The 18,710-nt window shown below is 40.2% G+C and overlaps 2 protein-coding genes across 2 annotated transcripts; both read right to left on the bottom strand.

Moving 5' to 3' along the window:
* Positions 1 to 6,888: 6,888 nt before the first annotated feature.
* LOC118515186 lies at positions 6,889 to 8,509 on the bottom strand. The gene is made up of 3 exons (XM_036061885.1): positions 8,459 to 8,509; positions 8,120 to 8,333; positions 6,889 to 7,736 (listed from the first exon to the last, which is right to left on the bottom strand). Exons 1-3 carry the CDS (start codon positions 8,507 to 8,509, stop codon positions 6,889 to 6,891), a joined length of 1,113 nt encoding a protein of 370 aa, XP_035917778.1.
* Positions 8,510 to 9,286: 777 nt separating this feature from the next.
* On the bottom strand, positions 9,287 to 10,078 carry LOC118515187. The gene has a single exon (XM_036061886.1). It carries the CDS (start codon positions 10,076 to 10,078, stop codon positions 9,287 to 9,289), a length of 792 nt encoding a protein of 263 aa, XP_035917779.1.
* Positions 10,079 to 18,710: the final 8,632 nt, after the last annotated feature.

Below are 18,710 nucleotides of genomic sequence, written 5' to 3' on the forward strand. Positions count from 1 at the left end.
TGAAAATAACTACAGATGATGGAGAAAGATTTTCTATACCATATTTAAAATATCCTTGTAAAGAGAACAGTAATATGTTTGATTTCCGTGTGGATCATTTGAATTCTTCCACTAAACAAAAAATTATGAAAATATTGCTCGATAATTCATCAGTCTTTTACAAACCTAATTTAAAATTATCATGTGCTACAAATGTTGAATGTACCATCAATACTACTGATGATATACCAGTACATCAACGCGTGTATCCTTATCCTGCCGCTTGCACAGAAGAGGTGAATATAAAAGTAAAAAGCTTTTAGAAGATGGAATAATTAGACCGTCAAGATGCGCCTGGACATCCCCAGTTTGGATTGTACCAAAAAAAGAACGACGCTTCAGGAAAAAATAAATTCGTATGGTCGTAGATTACATGAAATTAAATGAAAAGACAATAAGCGGAAGGTATCTCATGCCTGAGATAGCGTATGTTCTGGCACAATTAAGAGGACAACAATATTTCTCTACTCTTGATTTAGCTTCTGGCTTTCATCAAATCAAGATGAAACCATCCGACATAGAAAAAACAGCATTTTCTATTAATAACGGAAAATATGAATTTACGCGAATGCCTTTTGAATTAAAGAACGCCCCCACGATCTTTCAAAGAGCCATGGATGACGTTTTAAGAAATTATATTGGCAAAATGTGCTACATTTACATGGATAAAGTGATAGTATTTGGAAAATCCTTAGAAGAACATTTGGGAAATGTGGACACGATTCTTAAAGCACTAAATGCAGCTAATTTAAAGGTTCAACTGGATGAGTCAGAATTCTTAAACAAAGAAGTTGAATTTCTAGGACACATTATAACGAGTAGTGGAATTAAATCCAACCCCCAGAAAGTTGGAGCGATAAAAAATTTTGTTGCTCCAACAACAATAAAAATGCTACGATCATTTTTAGATCTAATGAATTATTATAGAAAGTTTGTGAACGACTTTGCAAAAATAGCAAAGCCACTTACTAGTATATTAAGAGGAGAAAAAAATCCTAAGTCTAACAAAAAAATCACATTGACGACCGAACAAGTTGAATGCTTTGAAAAACTGAAATTGGTTTTATCTTCTTCGGATATTTTGATTTATCCTGATTATAGTAAACCCTTTCTGCTAACAGCCGATGCTTCAAACTATGCTATAGGAGCAGTATTGTCATAGGGTGAAATTGGTACTGACAATCCCTTACATTTCGCTTCTCGATCGTTAACAAAAACCGAAGAAGCATATTCCGCTTTCGAAAAGGAAATGTTGGCTTTAATTTGGTCATTGAAAACCTTTAGGAACTATTTGTATGGAACTAAATTTAAGATAGTAACGGATCATCAGCCACTTACTTTTACACTTTCACAGAAAAATACTAATGCAAAATTAAAGAGATGGAAATCTTATCTCGAAGAGCACGATTATGAAACAATCTACAAGCCAGGAAAAGCAAATGTCGTGGCCGACGCCTTAAGTAGGATTTGCTGCTCTATGACAGCAACCCAGCATTCGGCACCTGACTGTGGTTCGATATATATACCATCTACTGAAGGACCTCTAAATGCTTTTCGGCATCAAGTCATAATAAAAGAAGGTAATCAAAACGTAGAAATTAAGAACCTCTTTTCGAATTTTAAGAGAATAACAGTACATACAAATGATATGACTGAAAGGAATTTATTAAATATTTTACAAACGCAAAGATACAAATAAGATTAATCAATTCTACTATTAATTAACTAATTCAGAATAATAACACCCAAGTTGTTATCAATAGGGGTTTAACATCGCACTTGGAGGATAGCTTGCAGAAAGTAAAAACAACAGTAGATATTTTTTATAGTTTTTCAACGGAATTATATTCCATAAACATTCTAATGAACTTAAAATTCTTATCTGAAAAGGCGAACATGCTAATTGATAGCATAACCCTAGCGAAATTAGGAATTACGAACTCAAGATTACTTAGTAAAAATGAAACAAACGCAATAATAGCAGACATACAGCATAATAACATTGACGCGAATACTGCCATAGAGAGTCTATCGTATACCACCACAAAAGTTGCTGTAAGTCATTACAAATTAGTACTTATTATGAGCGTCCCGCAACTTAAGCATAGAGTATTCAACAAGATACAAATTTATCCGACAATTAACAATGGTAAAAGAATGTATATCCCTCATCCCTACTTCCTTACTTTCACTTCCCAAACCTACATCGTCCCGACGCTTAACAAAAATATGTATAAACCAGAAGAACTACGGCAAGATGACACCACATGCATAACGATGCTGATACAACAGAGAAATGCTAGCTTTGACTTCATCACCAATCCAACAGAAAAAGAGATATTCAACTTAGACCAGTCCCACATACTTATCAATTCGGTAAAACTATTCACATTGGATACAAACTGCGGAGTAGAAAGAAGGAATCTCACTGGCTCTCTGCTAATCGAATATAACACATGCAATATTAACGTCAATGGAAAACTGATTTCAGCCAACATAACAGAACTGTCTGGTTTTCCTACAAGTCTACCAATACATGGAATACATGTTGCAGCCGTGAACAACGTGACAAACCTAAGCCTTGAACATCTACACATCCTACACAAAGACCTTCGGAAGGAAATGCAGAATATTCAGTTGGAAAGTAATAGTATCACATGAACTTGGCAATGGTTATTGGGCAGTTCATTCATCACTCCAATAATGTTCATCATAATTGGCGTCGTATTTCTGTGCATAAAACGCTGCAACACCATCAACGTAGAAGTAATCACAACACCTGATGACAAACCGCAATGTATTCCAGAACCTAAAGGTTATCAACCAACTGACCCAAATCCAGAACCGATGAGTTACCAACCACTAACATACCTTCACGTTTTTCGCACGGAGTCTTAAATTTAAAGAGGGAGAAGTTAACAACCTGCGTTGTCAACACAGCATTTTCTAGTGTTGTCAACCGCCACCGGCCCGAATGAACACGATCAGCAAACAGCGTCGATCAGCAAACCGTGTTGATCGTCTGACCCAGTTACCCAGCTAGTGATCGCCGAAACAGCAAAATAGTCATCAAGAATCGTCAATAACTTTCCCTTCCCCATCCAATTCCCAATAACCAACTTATATGTAAATCAAACTTAATAAACTCACTCCGATTTTGACCGCAGAACAAGCAAGTCTCGATTTTCTTCGTCTGTGTCCGAACCCTATAGATTTAACTGGCGCCCGCCCGAATAGGGACCTCTACGTCTAAAGTAAGGTGATAAGTATTTTGAAAACAAAACTGTACAACGACGAATAGAGGCACTAGCTAATTCGTTTCTACACCGACCGAAACATAAGTGAGAAGCAGTACAAAAACTCTACACAAAGTTTAAAAGTGTCGTGTGAAACTAGCTATAAAACCAACCGATATACATTCGTGATACAAAAGTTCAGGTGAAGTAATATTAAAATAAACCTGCACAAGCTACATGAAGAGTGAAAGTTCCTGCACATCGTGACATCTCTCTCGATTGACGCCGAGGACCCGTAGTAGATCAATCATCCAAAAGGACCATCCGGAGCATCCCGCAAGCTTTCATTCCAATACCGGAACGTTACATCAACCTTCCAACTCGAGACACTACGTGGACATCGCTTCGTGGAAATCGCTACGTGAACAACGATGAGCTGCAATTGCTTCAAAGTCTGCATATTGTTACTGTGAGTCATTACGAGTCAATTTAATTTACTATAATATAATTTAAATTTTATAACTGTGAATACGTGGTGCGAAAACAGTGAGCAGTGAATGTTAGGTACAATAGAGAAAAGTTTAGATTGAATGAACTTCTCTTAATTAAAATTTGATTTGAAGGTGACAAGATTTCTCCATCATTTTTCGTAAAATTAGACGTTTTGAAATCCACTCAAAAAATAGAATAATGAATCCGCAGGAACAGTCTAGTTCTATACCAGTTGTACCATCCACCTTGACTCATCATGAATACATTCAGTTAGGTAAAGTGCCAGATTTTGTAAATAACCTTCCTGAATTCCATGGACACGGATCTAGCCTTTCAAGATGGATTTTAGAAGTGGAAAATATTTTCAAAATTTATGAACGTCTTCCTCGTGATTCAATTGAATACCGCATTATCGTGGCAACAATCAGAAGGAAAATTAAAGGCGAAGCAGCTGATGTTTTGGATTCGAATTGTGCTTCATCGGGTTGGAACCACAATTTTAATCGTTTTTCTATGAGAAGTGTAAATCCACAAGAAAGAATGTTTAGGCATTATCATCCAGGTTACAATGTGTTCGTTCGCGGGAGTTTTCGGATGTGGTTTTTTTTTTGCTGCAGTGGTGAATATTTACCGTCGTTTGTCTTGCTTGGAAGTTCGCAGGTAAGAGAGTTTATTTCTCCTAATGCACTTATATTTAATACTTTTATTCGTGTGAGCGCCCCTGCACTCAACACGAATCTTGGCTACGCGAGTGCCCCAACTTAACGAAAGCACGATCGTGCTTTCGTCGACTGTCAACACGTCAGGGTTGTGTACCATCATCCTCCCCACCTTGACGAATGTCAAAACAAACAACAACAATAAACTTAGCAAACCGCGGGGTCTTGGTTAGTAGGTAAGACACATATTTTAGTAATGGGACGCGTAACTATACCTTTCGCTGTTTTTAGTGTTACCACGCGCACGATCTTATCTGCCCCGGGATGTACTTGCAGGATGCGCGCAAGTGGCCAGCGCGTAGTTGGTAGCGATTCGTTCATCAGCACAACCAATCTGCCGGTGAGTATGTTGCTGTTGTTGCCGCCCGACTGAGTGTAGTTTTTTTGCATCTCTTGTAGGTACTCGGTTGCCCAATGTTTCCAGAAGCGTTGAACCAGTAGCTGCCACTTCTGAAGATCATCGAGTGTACTGGACTTCAGACGCGTATAGTCCGGTTGTCCTATGTCCAATGTATAAAATTGTCCTATGAAAAAATCAATTTTTCTTAGGGTACGGGTCAAAAATTTTCTAAGTCCCAAAAAATCACATTTTCTCGAATATCTCGAAAACTACATATCGGACAGGGGTCAACCAAGGTGTTTTAGAAAGGTCTTTACAAGCTCTAAATAATGAGCCATAGCGACTTTCAAGTGATTTTCTGACACTTTTTCGCATATCGGCATCCTCGGTTCCCATACTGGCCATAGGCCATAGGGCACCGAACGGCCAACTTTTTTCGTCAGACAGCGGTAGTAAGGGACGGGAGTTCATTGCTGCCTCTATTTGGTGAAGGACAGTGCAGTAACCCTCGTACGAAAGCCTCGTGCTGCCCAGGTGTCGATAGAGATGCCTTTTTGCTGTCTTCACGGCGGCTTCCCATAACCCGCCGAAATGTGGTGCTTTTGGAGGGGTGAAGTGCCAATCGATGCCCTTATCTGCTGATAAGCAGATAAGCAGCAGCGACGGTGTTACTCGTCCTCGAAAAGCTTGAAAAGCTTCCCAAGCTCATGTGCGGCTCCTTCGAGTTCTTCCCGTTGTCGGAATGCATGTGGGATGGAAGGGGAAGTGAAACGGCGTAAAGCAGCGAGAAATCCGGCGGTTGTGAGGTCACCCACGAGCTCCAAGTGCACGGCCTTCGTAGCGAAACATACGAAAACGCACAAGTAGCTTTTGACGGCCGCGGCTCGGCGATGTGCTGGCTTCAAGTAGAGCGGTCCAGCGTAGTCCACTCCAGTAACCGCGAAAGGACGACCAGGTGTGACGCGCGATGGGGGAAGCTGGCCAACGCGATGGGGGAAGCTGGCTGCTGGGCGAGTGCAGGATCCTGACGAATGCTTCGGAAACAGTTCCTCACGATGCTTTTCACCAGCCGACGTCCGTCTAGGGGCCAAAAGCTTTCCCTTATCTGGGACAGTAGGAGTCTTCCGCCGGCATGCATTAGCTCCTCGTGATGCTGTTCTGCGATGAGGCGAGAGAGCTTGTGATCCTTGGGAAGTACCACGGAATGCTTCGATTGGTAAGGTAGTTGCGACAGCTTCAATCGACTTCCAACCCGAATTAAACCCTCCTCGTCAACGAATGGGCTTAATTTGCGTAATGATGACTGCTTGGCTAAAGCTTCTCCTCTTTTCAGTTTCGGACTTCGAGGGAGAAGGCGTCTTGTTGTGCCAATCTACAGAGAGCAGTTTTGGCAGCGGCGATGTATGGTGGTGGTGTCATCAGTGATGATGAAGACGGCGACAGCTGCTGGGTGCGCGCCTTCTGTTTTGCGTTGCGTGCAAAACGTATGCAATGCGCAATGATGCGTAGCAGTCTGGTGTAAGATGAGTCGATATCGAACCACGGATGAGTTGGTGCACTAACGATATTCGCACTCACCTGACGGATTTCGAGATCAACTCCGTCGATCGATTCAGGATTCGGGTGTGGCCAGTGGGATGACGGAAGCACAAGCCAGTCCGGGCAGGAATTCCACAGCGTGCTTTGCGTGATGCTTGCTGCGGACATGCCACGGGAGACTAAATCCGCTGGGTTGGATGAACCGGGAACGTGTCTCCATTGCCGGGGATGAGAATGGTGCTGCACTTCGGCGACGCGATTGGCCACAAAGGTCTTCCAAGTGTTTGGGGGAGACGCAATCCAGTTCAGTGTGACGGTAGAGTCGGACCAGAAGACGGAGTCGGATGCTTTGAGCTGCATCGCTTTCCTGACGCGGTGGTGTAGATGAGCTCCCAAAACAGCAGCGCTGAGCTCCAACTTCGGTAGCGTGATGCGTTTAAGAGGTGCCACCCGGGACTTAGATGCTAGGAGCCTGACTCGGACCTCTCCTGACGCATTCTCACAGCGCGCATGGCGCGTGCGATTAGGCTGTCTCGGAGGCATCGGTGAAGGTGTGGAGCTCTACTTTAGAATAGGGTAAGAGAACATAACGATAAATTTTACATTCTCGAAGAGAGTTCCAATCGGGCTGAATCGCCTTCCACTTGTTGCAGATGACATCGGGGACGGGATCGTCCCAGCCGGATCTCAGTAGCCACAGCTCTTGCATCAGCATCTTTGCGCGGATGATAATCGGGGCGATTAATCCGAGTGGGTCATACATTTTGCCAATGCATGACAAAATGGATCGACGGGTAAGTGTGGTTGGTTCGTCACAAACGTTGGGTTCGAAGCACAATTCATCAGATTCAGGTTTCCAGGAGATGCCAAGCGCCTTCACTGTCTCGTTGGGAACAAACTGGTACAAGGACTGCGTACCGATTTGATCAGCACGAAAACCAGACAGCACATCGAGCCGATTCGAGGTCCATTTGCGCAGTTCGAACCCACCCTTGGCAAGTACACCAGCTAGCTCTTTACGAGGAAGGAGCGCATCTTCTTTACGAAGAAGGAGCGCTCCACCAATGAAATCGTCGACGTAAAAGTTTCGTTTGAGGGCAGAGCAAGCAGGCGAATAGTCGGAACCTTCATCTTCCGCTAGTTGAAGCAAAGTGCGTGTAGCTAGGAACGAGGATGGCGTGAGACCGTACGTGACCGTATTGAGTTCGTTAGTGTGGACTGGTGTTTGAGGCGAAAAACGAAACAGGATGCGTACGAAGCGGCGATCCTCGGGATGAAGCAAGACCTGCCGATACATTTTCGCTATATCACCAACAAGAGCAACCGGGTACGAACGGAAACGCAGAATTACATCAAGTAGGTCATCTTGCACTGTAGGTCCGACACATAGAACATCATTTAACGAGTAACCTGTACTCGTTTTTGCAGAACCGTCAAACACTACTCTCACTTTCGTGGTGGAACTAGAAGCTTTGAAGACGGGGTGATGCGGCAAATAGTATTCCTGTTCTTCTGCAACTTTGGCAGTTACGGGCGACATGTGACCAAGCTCTAAATACTCCTGCATGAAATCGTGGTGTACGCTGATTTTAACTGTGGATCGCGCTCTAATCTTCTCTCCAGCAACTGAAAACGTCGCAATGCTGCTGCTTTCAACACACCGAGCTTTTCGTTGAAGTCGGGGCGTCTGGGTAGGCGAACGATGTATCGGCCTAAATCATCGCGTTGGGTGGTTTCTTTGTAAAACGTTTCACATCGCTGCTCGTCGGGTGAGTAAGAGTTGGCAACGTTAACCTCTTCCAGCTTCCAGAAGCGTTCGAGCGATTCTTCAAGGGACACCATGCATACAGCGTTGGAAAAAGCGGTACAATCGGTTAGCGGATCAGGGGGTGTAGGACGACAGGAACCAACCATGACGTAATCGAACACGCTGTTCATCATGGAAGGCAGATCCGGTGATGTATCATCCTGACGCAGGCAAAGAAGGAAGCGTAATGTCGAGCGCCAAGAATGATGACGATCGGGGATGACTTGAAGAACTGCGGTTCAGCCAGAACGATTTTGGATGAGATGTTCCAGCCGCGAGTACATACATCATGCGCCGGCAAATCAGCGATCACCTTGTCTACGATCAAAAAGTCCATCTCCGCATTGAAATCGGAAATACGAGAAGCAATCGTTGCTCGCACCGATTTACTGACAGGTCTTGTCGAAAGTCCTGCCCCTTGTAAGGTAACATTCACGTTGTCGTGTCTCAAGCCTAATCTACGAGTGAGTCGGTTGCTCATTAGATTAGGTTGCGATGCACTGTCCAAAAGTGCTCGCGCAGGATGCGAGATTCCGTGTACATCGACAATGTTTACAAGAGCGGTTTGAAGCAGTACGTGTGTGGGGGTTTGCTTCAACGCCGCTGCGAAACTACGTTGTGTGTTGGGCATGTGATCGTCGTGGGTGTGTGTTGTGTTACTCGGTTCACCTTGCGCAGCTGGCTTACGTGCAGTGGAAAGTGTTCCGGTATTGTGTGGTGCGTGTAAAAGTGTGTGGTGTAGTGCGTTGCAGTGTTTACATCTGTACGGCGAAGAGCAATCTCGTGTGTGATGAGTGTCCCGCAGGCAGTTAAAACACAACCGAGCATTTACAACCGTGTTGTAGCGTCGTGCATGATCCATTGCAAGGAATCGCTGGCACTTTGTTGTCATGTGAGGTTGGCTGCATAGAGTGCATTTCTTCTCGTGGAAGTGGTGATCGGTAGTAGCAAAACTATTAGTGTGCGTGAAATTCGTTCGATGCGATGGTGCTAGGGGTTCCGTGTAGGACATATCCAACTTGTTGACGGATAGCGATTCGAGTACACGCATACGACGTTGTAAAAACGAGATGAGTCCATCGTAGCTGGGATTAGTATTGGTGGAAGCGTGTTCCTACCAATCACGCAAGGTGGATACAGGCAGATTAGTGCACAGGAGGTGTTCTAAAATGCTGCTCCATGTGTTGGTGTCTTCACCCAAATGGTCCAGCGTTTTTTTGTGGCGCTGGAACTCATCGACCAGCTGATGCAGGGTCGACGCACTTTCCTTCTTGGCCGGTGCAATGCCGAACATCGCTTGCAGGTGACGCTTTTTTAATAGGTACTCATTTGAGTATCTCTCCGTCAGCATTCTCCAAGCGAGATCGTAGTTGGATGCACTAATCGTGATCGCTTCGATCACTTGAGCAGCTTCTCCCTTGACAGCAGCGCGCAAGTAATGAAATTTTTGAATGGCTGGTAAATCGTCGTTTTGGTGGATGAGGCACTCGAAAGTGTCCCTAAAGGTCAGCCATTGCATATAGTCACCATCGAACTCCGGGAGTGCAATGGTGGGCAGTTTTATGCCTTGCAGCGGGTTGCCACCCGGCCTTGGCTGCGCATTCTGTAGGCGGGATATTTCCTTCCATTCCCGTTTTAACGCGGATTGAACGCGAATCACTCTCGCCTCAAAGTCCTCGCGGAGTGCAGCATTATGTACAATTTCTTCGGCATTGCTCGTCTGGTCTTCGAGCTGCTGCTGGATGCTTTCCCAATCCTTGGATAGCTTCTCAAACCTGCCCAACCGAACCTCCACCTCTACGGCATCCCGTTCAGCATCGTATTCGTGCACAAATTGCTCGTACAGCACCAGAGCAGCTAGCAGAATCGTTCGTCGCGATGCTAACACTGTCGAATGCGCAGGCATTGTGGGGACGAAGTGTGTGAAGGAATTGTATTTTGGTGAGCGGAAAAAAACGGACGAAATGACGAATCACGTTAAAAACTCGCGAAAATTTCAGGAATCGCACTGTATATCCTGGTCACGGCACCAATGTTTGTTCGCGGGAGTTTTCGGATGGAGTTTTTTTTTGCTGCAGTGGTGAATATTTACCGTCGTTTGTGTTGCTTCGAAATTCGCAGGTAAGAGAGTTTATTTCTCCTAATGCACTTATATTTAATACATTTATTCGTGTAAGCGCCCCTGCACTCAACACGAATCCTGGCTACGCGCGTGCCCCAACTTAACGAAAGCACGGTTGTGCTTTCGTCGACTGTCAACACGTCAGGGTTGTGTACAAACACAATGTAATGCAACAAAATGCAAATAACAGGCCAGTTCCTATGGAAGTTGACCCTTCGTTTCAAGCAAATAACAAACCACATTTTAACGCTAAACGCCCCCGAGCATCGTCTTCAATTAATAGACAAGCTTATGGTGTTGATGGTGAAATTCAAGAAGTTTCTGCACCGCTGCTCCTCTTAAATATGTAGTGGATTCAAAACCGCTTGATGAGACATATTGCCGAACAGACAATCATGATTATTTGTCGTATAAAGCTTCGGAAAACAATCAATCTACAGAGCTTATTTTTTTAGAATGGAACGCAAATTGGTGAACCGATTCCTTCCATATATCAATTTGCCCACCGTAACGGGAGATTACCCTTTTTTGATTCATAGTGGATCGAATATCAGTTTTATTTCAAATAATCTTGCCTCGAGTTATAAATTATCTAAACCATACGAAGTGTCAAACTATAATATAAAATCTGTTAGTGGAAGTTTTAACAATAAGTATGCAATAGATATTGCATTTTTGCCCCAAAATGTGAGGAAGCTTATCAGTTTTGAATTCATGATTTTGGTCCTTTCTTTGAAGGAATAATTGGAACAGACGTTCTAGAAAAAATAAAGGCTGATATTTCTTTTGAAAATTGTGCAATGAAAATAACTACAGATGATGGAGAAAGATTTTCTCTACCATATTTAAAATACCTTATAAATAGAACAATAATATGGTTGATTTCCGTGTGGATCATTTGAATTCTTCCACTAAACAAAAAATTATGAAAATATTGCTCGATAATTCATCAGTCTTTTACAAACCTAATTTAAAATTATCATGTGCTACAAATGTTGAATGTACCATCAATACTACTGATGATATACCAGTACATCAACGCGTGTATCCTTATCCTGCCGCTTGCACAGAAGAGGTGAATATTCAAATAAAAAAGCTTTTGGAAGATTGAATAATTAGACCGTCAAGATCCGCCTCACCCCCAGTTTGGATTGTACCAAAAAAGAACGACTCTTTATGAAAAAGAAATTCTTATGGTCGTAGATTACAGGAAATTAAATGAAAAGACAATAAGCGATTGGTATCCCATGCCTGAGATAGCGTATATTCTGGAACAATTAAGAGGACAACAATATTTCTCTACTCTTGATTTAGCTTCTGGCTTTCATCAAATCAAGATGAAACCGTCCGACATTGAAAAAACAGCATTTTCTATTAATAACGGAAAATATGAATTTACGCGAATGCCTTTTGAATTAAAGAACGCCCCGGCGATCTTTCAAAGAGCCATTGATGACGTTTTAAGAAATTATATTGGCAAAATGTGCTACATTTACATGGATGATGTGATAGTATTTGGAAAATCCTTAGAAAAACATTTGGGAAATTTGGACACGATTCTTAAAGCACTAAATGCAGCTAATTTAAAGGTTCAACTGGATGTGTCAGAATTCTTACACAAAGAAGTTGAATTTCTAGGACACATTATAACGAGTAGTGGAATTAAATCCAACCCCCAGAAAGTTGGGGCGATAAAAAAGTTTGTTGCTCCAACAACAATAAAAATGCTACGATCATTTTTAGGTCTAATGAATTATTATAGAAAGTTTGTGAAAGACTTTGCAAAAATAGCAAAGCCACTTACTAGTATATTAAGAGGAGAAAAAAATCCTTAGGCTAACAAAAAAATCACATTGACGACCGAACAAGTTGAATGCTTTGAAAAACTGAAATTGGTTTTATCTTCTTCGGATATTTTGATTTATCCTGATTATAGTAAACCCTTTGTGCTAACAACCGATGCTTCAAACTATGCTATAGGAGCAGTATTGCCATAGGGTGAAATTGGTACTGACAATCCCATACATTTCGCTTCTCGATCGTTAACAAAAACCGAAGAAGCATATTCCGCTTTCGAAAAGGAAATGTTGGCTTTAATTTGGTCATTGAAAACCTTTAGGAACTATTTGTATGAAACTAAATTTAAGATAGTAACGGATCATCAGCCACTTACATTTACACTTTCACAGAAAAATACTAATGCAAAATTAAAGAGATGGAAATCTTATCTCGAAGAGCACGATTATGAAACAATCTACAAGCCAGGAAAAGCAAATGTCGTGGCCGACGCTTTAAGTAGGATTTGCTGCTCTATGACAGCAACCCAGCTTTCGGCATCCGACTGTGGTTCGATATATATACCATCTACTCTAGGACCTCTAAATGCTTTTCGGCATCAAGTAATAATAAAAGAAGGTAATCAAAACGTAGAAATTAAGAACCTCTTTTCGAATTTTAAGAGAATAACAGTACATACAAATGATATGACTGAAAGGAATTTATTAAAGATTTTACAAACGCAAAGATACAAATCAGATTAATCAATTCTACTATTAATTAACTAATTCAGATTATTTGTCGTATAAAGCTTCGGAAAACAATCAATCTACAGAGCTTATTTTTTAGAATGGAACGCAAATTGGTGAACCGATTCCTTCCAAATATCAATTGGCCCACCATAACGGGAGATTACCCTTTTTTGATTCATAGTGGATCGAATATCAGTTGTATAAAGAATATCAGGCAAACAAACTTGCCTCGAGTTATAAATTATCTAAACCATACGAAGTGTCAAACTATAATATAAAATCTGCTAGTGGAAGTTTTAACACTAAGTATGCAATAGATATTGCATTTTTTGCCCCAAAATGTGAGGAAGCTTATCAGTTTTTAATTCATGATTTTGGTCCTTTCTTTGAAGGAATAATTGGCACAGAAGTTCTAGAAAAAATAAAGGCAAATATTTCTTTTGAAAATTGTGCAATGAAAATAACTACAGATGATGGAGAAAGATTTTCTATACCATATTTAAAATACCTTTTAAAGAGAACAATAATATGGTTGATTTTCGTGTGAATGATCATTGGATTTCTTCCACTAAACAAAAATTATGAAAATATTGCACGATAATTCATCAGTCTTTTACGAACCTAATAAAAATGATCATGTGCTACAAATGTTGAATGTACCATCAATACTACTGATGATGTACCAGTACATCAATGCGTGTATCCTTATCCTGCCGCTTACACAGAAGAGGTGAATATTCAAATAAAAAAGCTTTTGGAAGATTGAATAATTAGACCGTCAAGATCCTCCTCATCCCCAGTTTGGATTGTACCAAAAAAGAACGACACTTCAGGAAAAAAGAAATTCGTATGGTCGTAGATTACATGAAATTAAATGAAAAGACAATAAGCGAAAGGTATCCCATGCCTGAGATAGCGTATGTTCTGGAACAATTAAGAGAACAACAATATTTCTCTACTCTTGATTTAGCTTCTGGCTTTCATCAAATCAAGATGAAACAGTCCGACATAGAAAAAACAGCATTTTCTATTAATAACGGAAAATATGAATTTACGCGAATGCCTTTTGGATTAAAGAACGCCCCGGCGATCTTTCAAAGAGCCATTGATGACGTTTTAAGAAATTATATTGGCAAAATGTGCTACATTTACATGGATGATGTGATAGTATTTGGAAAATCCTTAGAAAAACATTTGGGAAATTTGGACACGATTCTTAAAGCACTAAATGCAGCTAATTTAAAGGTTCAACTGGATGAGTCAGAATTCTTATTAGTATATTAAGAGGAGAAAAAAAATCCTAAGTCTAACAAAAAAATCAAATTGACGACCGAACAAGTTGAATGCTTTGAAAAACTGAAATTGGTTTTATCTTTTTCGGATATTTTGATTTATCCTGATTAAAGTAAACCCTTTGTGCTAACAACCGATGCTTCAAACTATGCTATAGGAGCAGTATTGGCATAGGGTGAAATTGGTACTGACAATCCCATACATTTCGCTTCTCGATCGTTTACAAAAGCACCGAAGAAGCATATTCCGCTTTTGAAAAGGAAATGTTGGCTTTAATTTGGTCATTGAAAACCTTTAGGAACTATTTGTATGGAATTAAATTTAAGATAGTAACAGATCATCAGCCACTTACATTTACACTTTCACAGAAAAATACTAATGCAAAATTAAAGAGATGGAAATCTTATCTCGAAGAGCACGATTATGAAACAATCTACAAGCCAGGAAAAGCAAATGTCGTGGCCGACGCTTTAAGTAGGATTTGCTGCTCTATGACAGCAACCCAGCTTTCGGCATCCGACTGTGGTTCGATATATATACCATCTACTCTAGGACCTCTAAATGCTTTTCGGCATCAAGTCATAATAAAAGAAGGTAATCAAAACGTAGAAATTAAGAACCTCTTTTCGAATTTTAAGAGAATAACAGTACATACAAATGATATGACTGAAAGGAATTTATTAAAGATTTTACAAACGCAAAGATACAAATCAGATTAATCAATTCTACTATTAATTAACTAATTCAGATTATTTGTCGTATAAAGCTTCGGAAAACAATCAATCTACAGAGCTTATTTTTTTAGAATGGAACGCAAATTGGTGAACCGATTCCTTCCAAATATCAATTGGCCCACCATAACGGGAGATTACCCTTTTTTGATTCATAGTGGATCGAATATCAGTTGTATAAAGAATATCAGGCAAACAAACTTGCCTCGAGTTATAAATTATCTAAACCATACGAAGTGTCAAACTATAATATAAAATCTGCTAGTGGAAGTTTTAACACTAAGTATGCAATAGATATTGCATGTTTTGCCCCAAAATGTGAGGAAGCTTATCAGTTTTTAATTCATGATTTTGGTCCTTTCTTTGAAGGAATAATTGGCACAGAAGTTCTAGAAAAAATAAAGGCAAATATTTCTTTTGAAAATTGTGCAATGAAAATAACTACAGATGATGGAGAAAGATTTTCTATACCATATTTAAAATACCTTTTAAAGAGAACAATAATATGGTTGATTTTCGTGTGAATGATCATTTGATTTCTTCCACTAAACAAAAAAGTATGAAAATATTGCACGATAATTCATCAGTCTTTTACGAACCTAATTTAAAATTATCATGTGCTACAAATGTTGAATGTACCATCAATACTACTGATGATATACCAGTACATCAACTGGTACACTATCAAGCACAGAAGAGGTGAATATAAAAGTAAAAAGCTTTTAGAAGATGGAATAATTAGACCGTCAAGATGCGCCTGGACATCCCCAGTTTGGATTGTACCAAAAAAAAACGACGCTTCAGGAAAAAAGAAATTCGTATGGTCGTAGATTACAGGAAATTAAATGAAAAGACAATAAGCGAAAGGTATCAGTTAAGACGACAGCGCAGCACGAGAAACGCCACGCAGCAGAACGCGCCACTGATAAACAAACAAACCACGCACCACCGATAAACAAACAAACCATAAAGCAGCGCGCACAACATTATTTGCAACGCAGCATTATTCAGCACGCAGCATAATTCAGCACGGATCAGCGCACCAGCATCCATCCAAACAGTTCAGTTGATACTCAGACGCTAATCCGAACAGTATTTAACTCCGCCGGTCGATGGAAATAAAGTTAAGTTTTTTTAAAAAGACTTCTCCCGGACACCGTGCGTTAACTGGCGCCCGAATAGGGACCGCGCTATGTGAAAAATAAAGTTAAGGTGCAAGTGAAAAGTAACCACGTTAGAGTGAAAGTTACCACCAAATCCTAAACTAAAAAAGACTACCTGATCGCCGAGTGCAGCCGTGTGAAAAGGATCCAAAGTCACCTGTGCAGTTAGCAGCTCACGCAGGACAAAAAGGAACCATCCATCACACTTAGAAGGAGGACTTTCATAGTCGGTTTCCCAGCAAAAACAACACATAACCCGTTAGAGGAGCGAAAAACAACATAAGGCCCGCTAGAGGAGCTGAATAAAGAAAACATAAGACGTACATCCAACGCCCGAAACAGGATGCGTATGGTACCGTAAGTACAGTGAATTATAAAAAATCGTAGGTGAAAATTTCAAACAGTGAAAAAAATCAAAAACGGGTATTAAAAACGATAGCAAATTAATATTACATATTACTAATTCATACAAGTGAAGTTAAAAACGTGTTTAAACTAACGAAAAAATCCTGGAGGATCTAATTAATTCATTACAATCTCTAACATTAAAAATGTCGAGACCCGAACTTGATCAAATTATCAACCGCATTGCCGCACTCGAAGCGTGCAATATTGTCCCCACTTTTACCGATTATTCTGATCCACCGCTTTATTTCACAAAGCCAGATGGAACAAGTTTAAATCCTGAAACTTTTGAAAAAAATCCTGATTTGGTAAAGGATCTACCAACATTCGAATAACTCACTCGTCGCTTGAAACGTAGGCATAAATTGGAACCTGATCAAAAAAACATTGATCACCTATTACGGCGAAAAACGTGACTTGGAAACATTGGACTTCCAACTCATGAGCGTGCAACAGAAGAACCGCTCACTTGAAGTATATTACGACGAGGTGAACAGATTACTGTCCCTCATCGCAAATCAAATAAATACCGATGAAAGGTTTACACACTCCGAAGCTTCCAGAGCTTTAATTGAAATGTACAACAAAAAAGCAATTGATGCTTTCATGAGAGGACTCGATGGAGACGTTTACAAGTTCATAAGGAATTATGAGCCAACATCGCTCGCAGGAGCATACAGCTATTGTATCTCTTTCCAAAATATTGAATGCAGAAAGATGTTAACAAAACTGAGAACATACACTCCACCAACGGCACCAAGGAATATGATTCCCTTACCGCCACCAACACCAATAAGGTACACACATGCCCAGCCACCACCAAGGCCTCATTACCCAAAACCTCCAATGTATGGAAATCGAAATTTTAACAATTTCACTCCAAGGCACCAACAGCCCTTTCAAAAAATGCAATCTAATCAATTTCAACGTCAACCTCCACCAGAACCGATGGATGTTGATCAATCCATCAGAACTCGCCAAGTAAATTACGGAAATCGTCCGAATTCAAACAATGTGAGACCACCAAAACGACCTAGAGTCAATAATATCCAAACAAACGCCGGAAACATAAACAACAATAACCATATAGCAGATGCCAATCTTGCACAAACATTCGAAAACGTAAACAACAACGTGAATAACACAACGGTTGACAGTGTGCAACAGTCATTCGAACGATATCTCAGAACAATTGAAAAACAAGAATGTAATAACTTCAGAGACACTTTTGAAGAAGCAGAGCTGAAATTTTTAGAATAAACTCAGCGTTGCCTTACTTCTGATTATATGGTAACGCTTCAGAACCACTCAAAATGTTAATTGATAATGGATCTAATAATAATTACATACATTCAAAATATGCAAAAATTTCGCACAAGGTTGATAAACCATTTTTCGTATCATCTGTAGCAGGAGATATTAAAATCGACGCTTATTCTCAAGCACGATTATTCAAACCATATTCAGATAAAATGCTAAAATTTTATCATTTAGAAAATTTAAAATCGTTTGATGCCATAATTGGACACGATTCACTAAAGGAAATTAAAGCAGTAATTGACACAGCCAATGAAATATTAATCATTGATGGCATACATGTCATTCCATTACAACAATACCAACTACAGGAAGTAAATAAAATAAACATTCGTGATAATCATCTGAACCAAAACGAAAAAAGAAAGCTACATGACCTATTACAGGAATATCAAGATCTTTTCCAACCACCAGATTTGAAACTACCTTGTACATCACGACTAAAAGCGACAATAAGAACAAAAGATGAATCACCAGTTTATAGTAAAACGTATCCCTATCCCCAAGCACTTAAAGGTGAAGTTAACAAGCAAATTGAAAAACTCCTAAATGATGGAATCATCAGACCTTCGAAATCCCCATACAATGCACCAGTGTGGATTGTTCCAAAAAAACTTGATGCTGCCAATGAAAAAAAATATAGACTTGTCGTAGACTACAGAAAATTGAACACTCAAACAATAAGCGATAAATATCCTATTCCGGATCCATCTACTGTTTTAGCCAATCTAGGTTCAAATAAATATTTCACAACTCTTGACTTAGCGTCAGGATTTCATCAAGTACCTATGTCGGAAAATGATATCGAAAAAACTGCATTTTCAATAAACAACGGAAAATATGAATTCGTACGCATGCCATTTGGTTTAAAAAATGCCCCTTCAATATTCCAACGCGTTATGGACGACACTTTAAGGGAACACATCGGAAAAATTTGTCACATATACATCGATGACATAATCATTTTTAGCAAAACAGT

Source organism: Anopheles stephensi, assembly GCF_013141755.1.
Source record: "Anopheles stephensi strain Indian chromosome Y unlocalized genomic scaffold, UCI_ANSTEP_V1.0 chrY29, whole genome shotgun sequence".
In the NCBI taxonomy this organism is placed as follows: domain Eukaryota; kingdom Metazoa; phylum Arthropoda; class Insecta; order Diptera; family Culicidae; genus Anopheles; species Anopheles stephensi.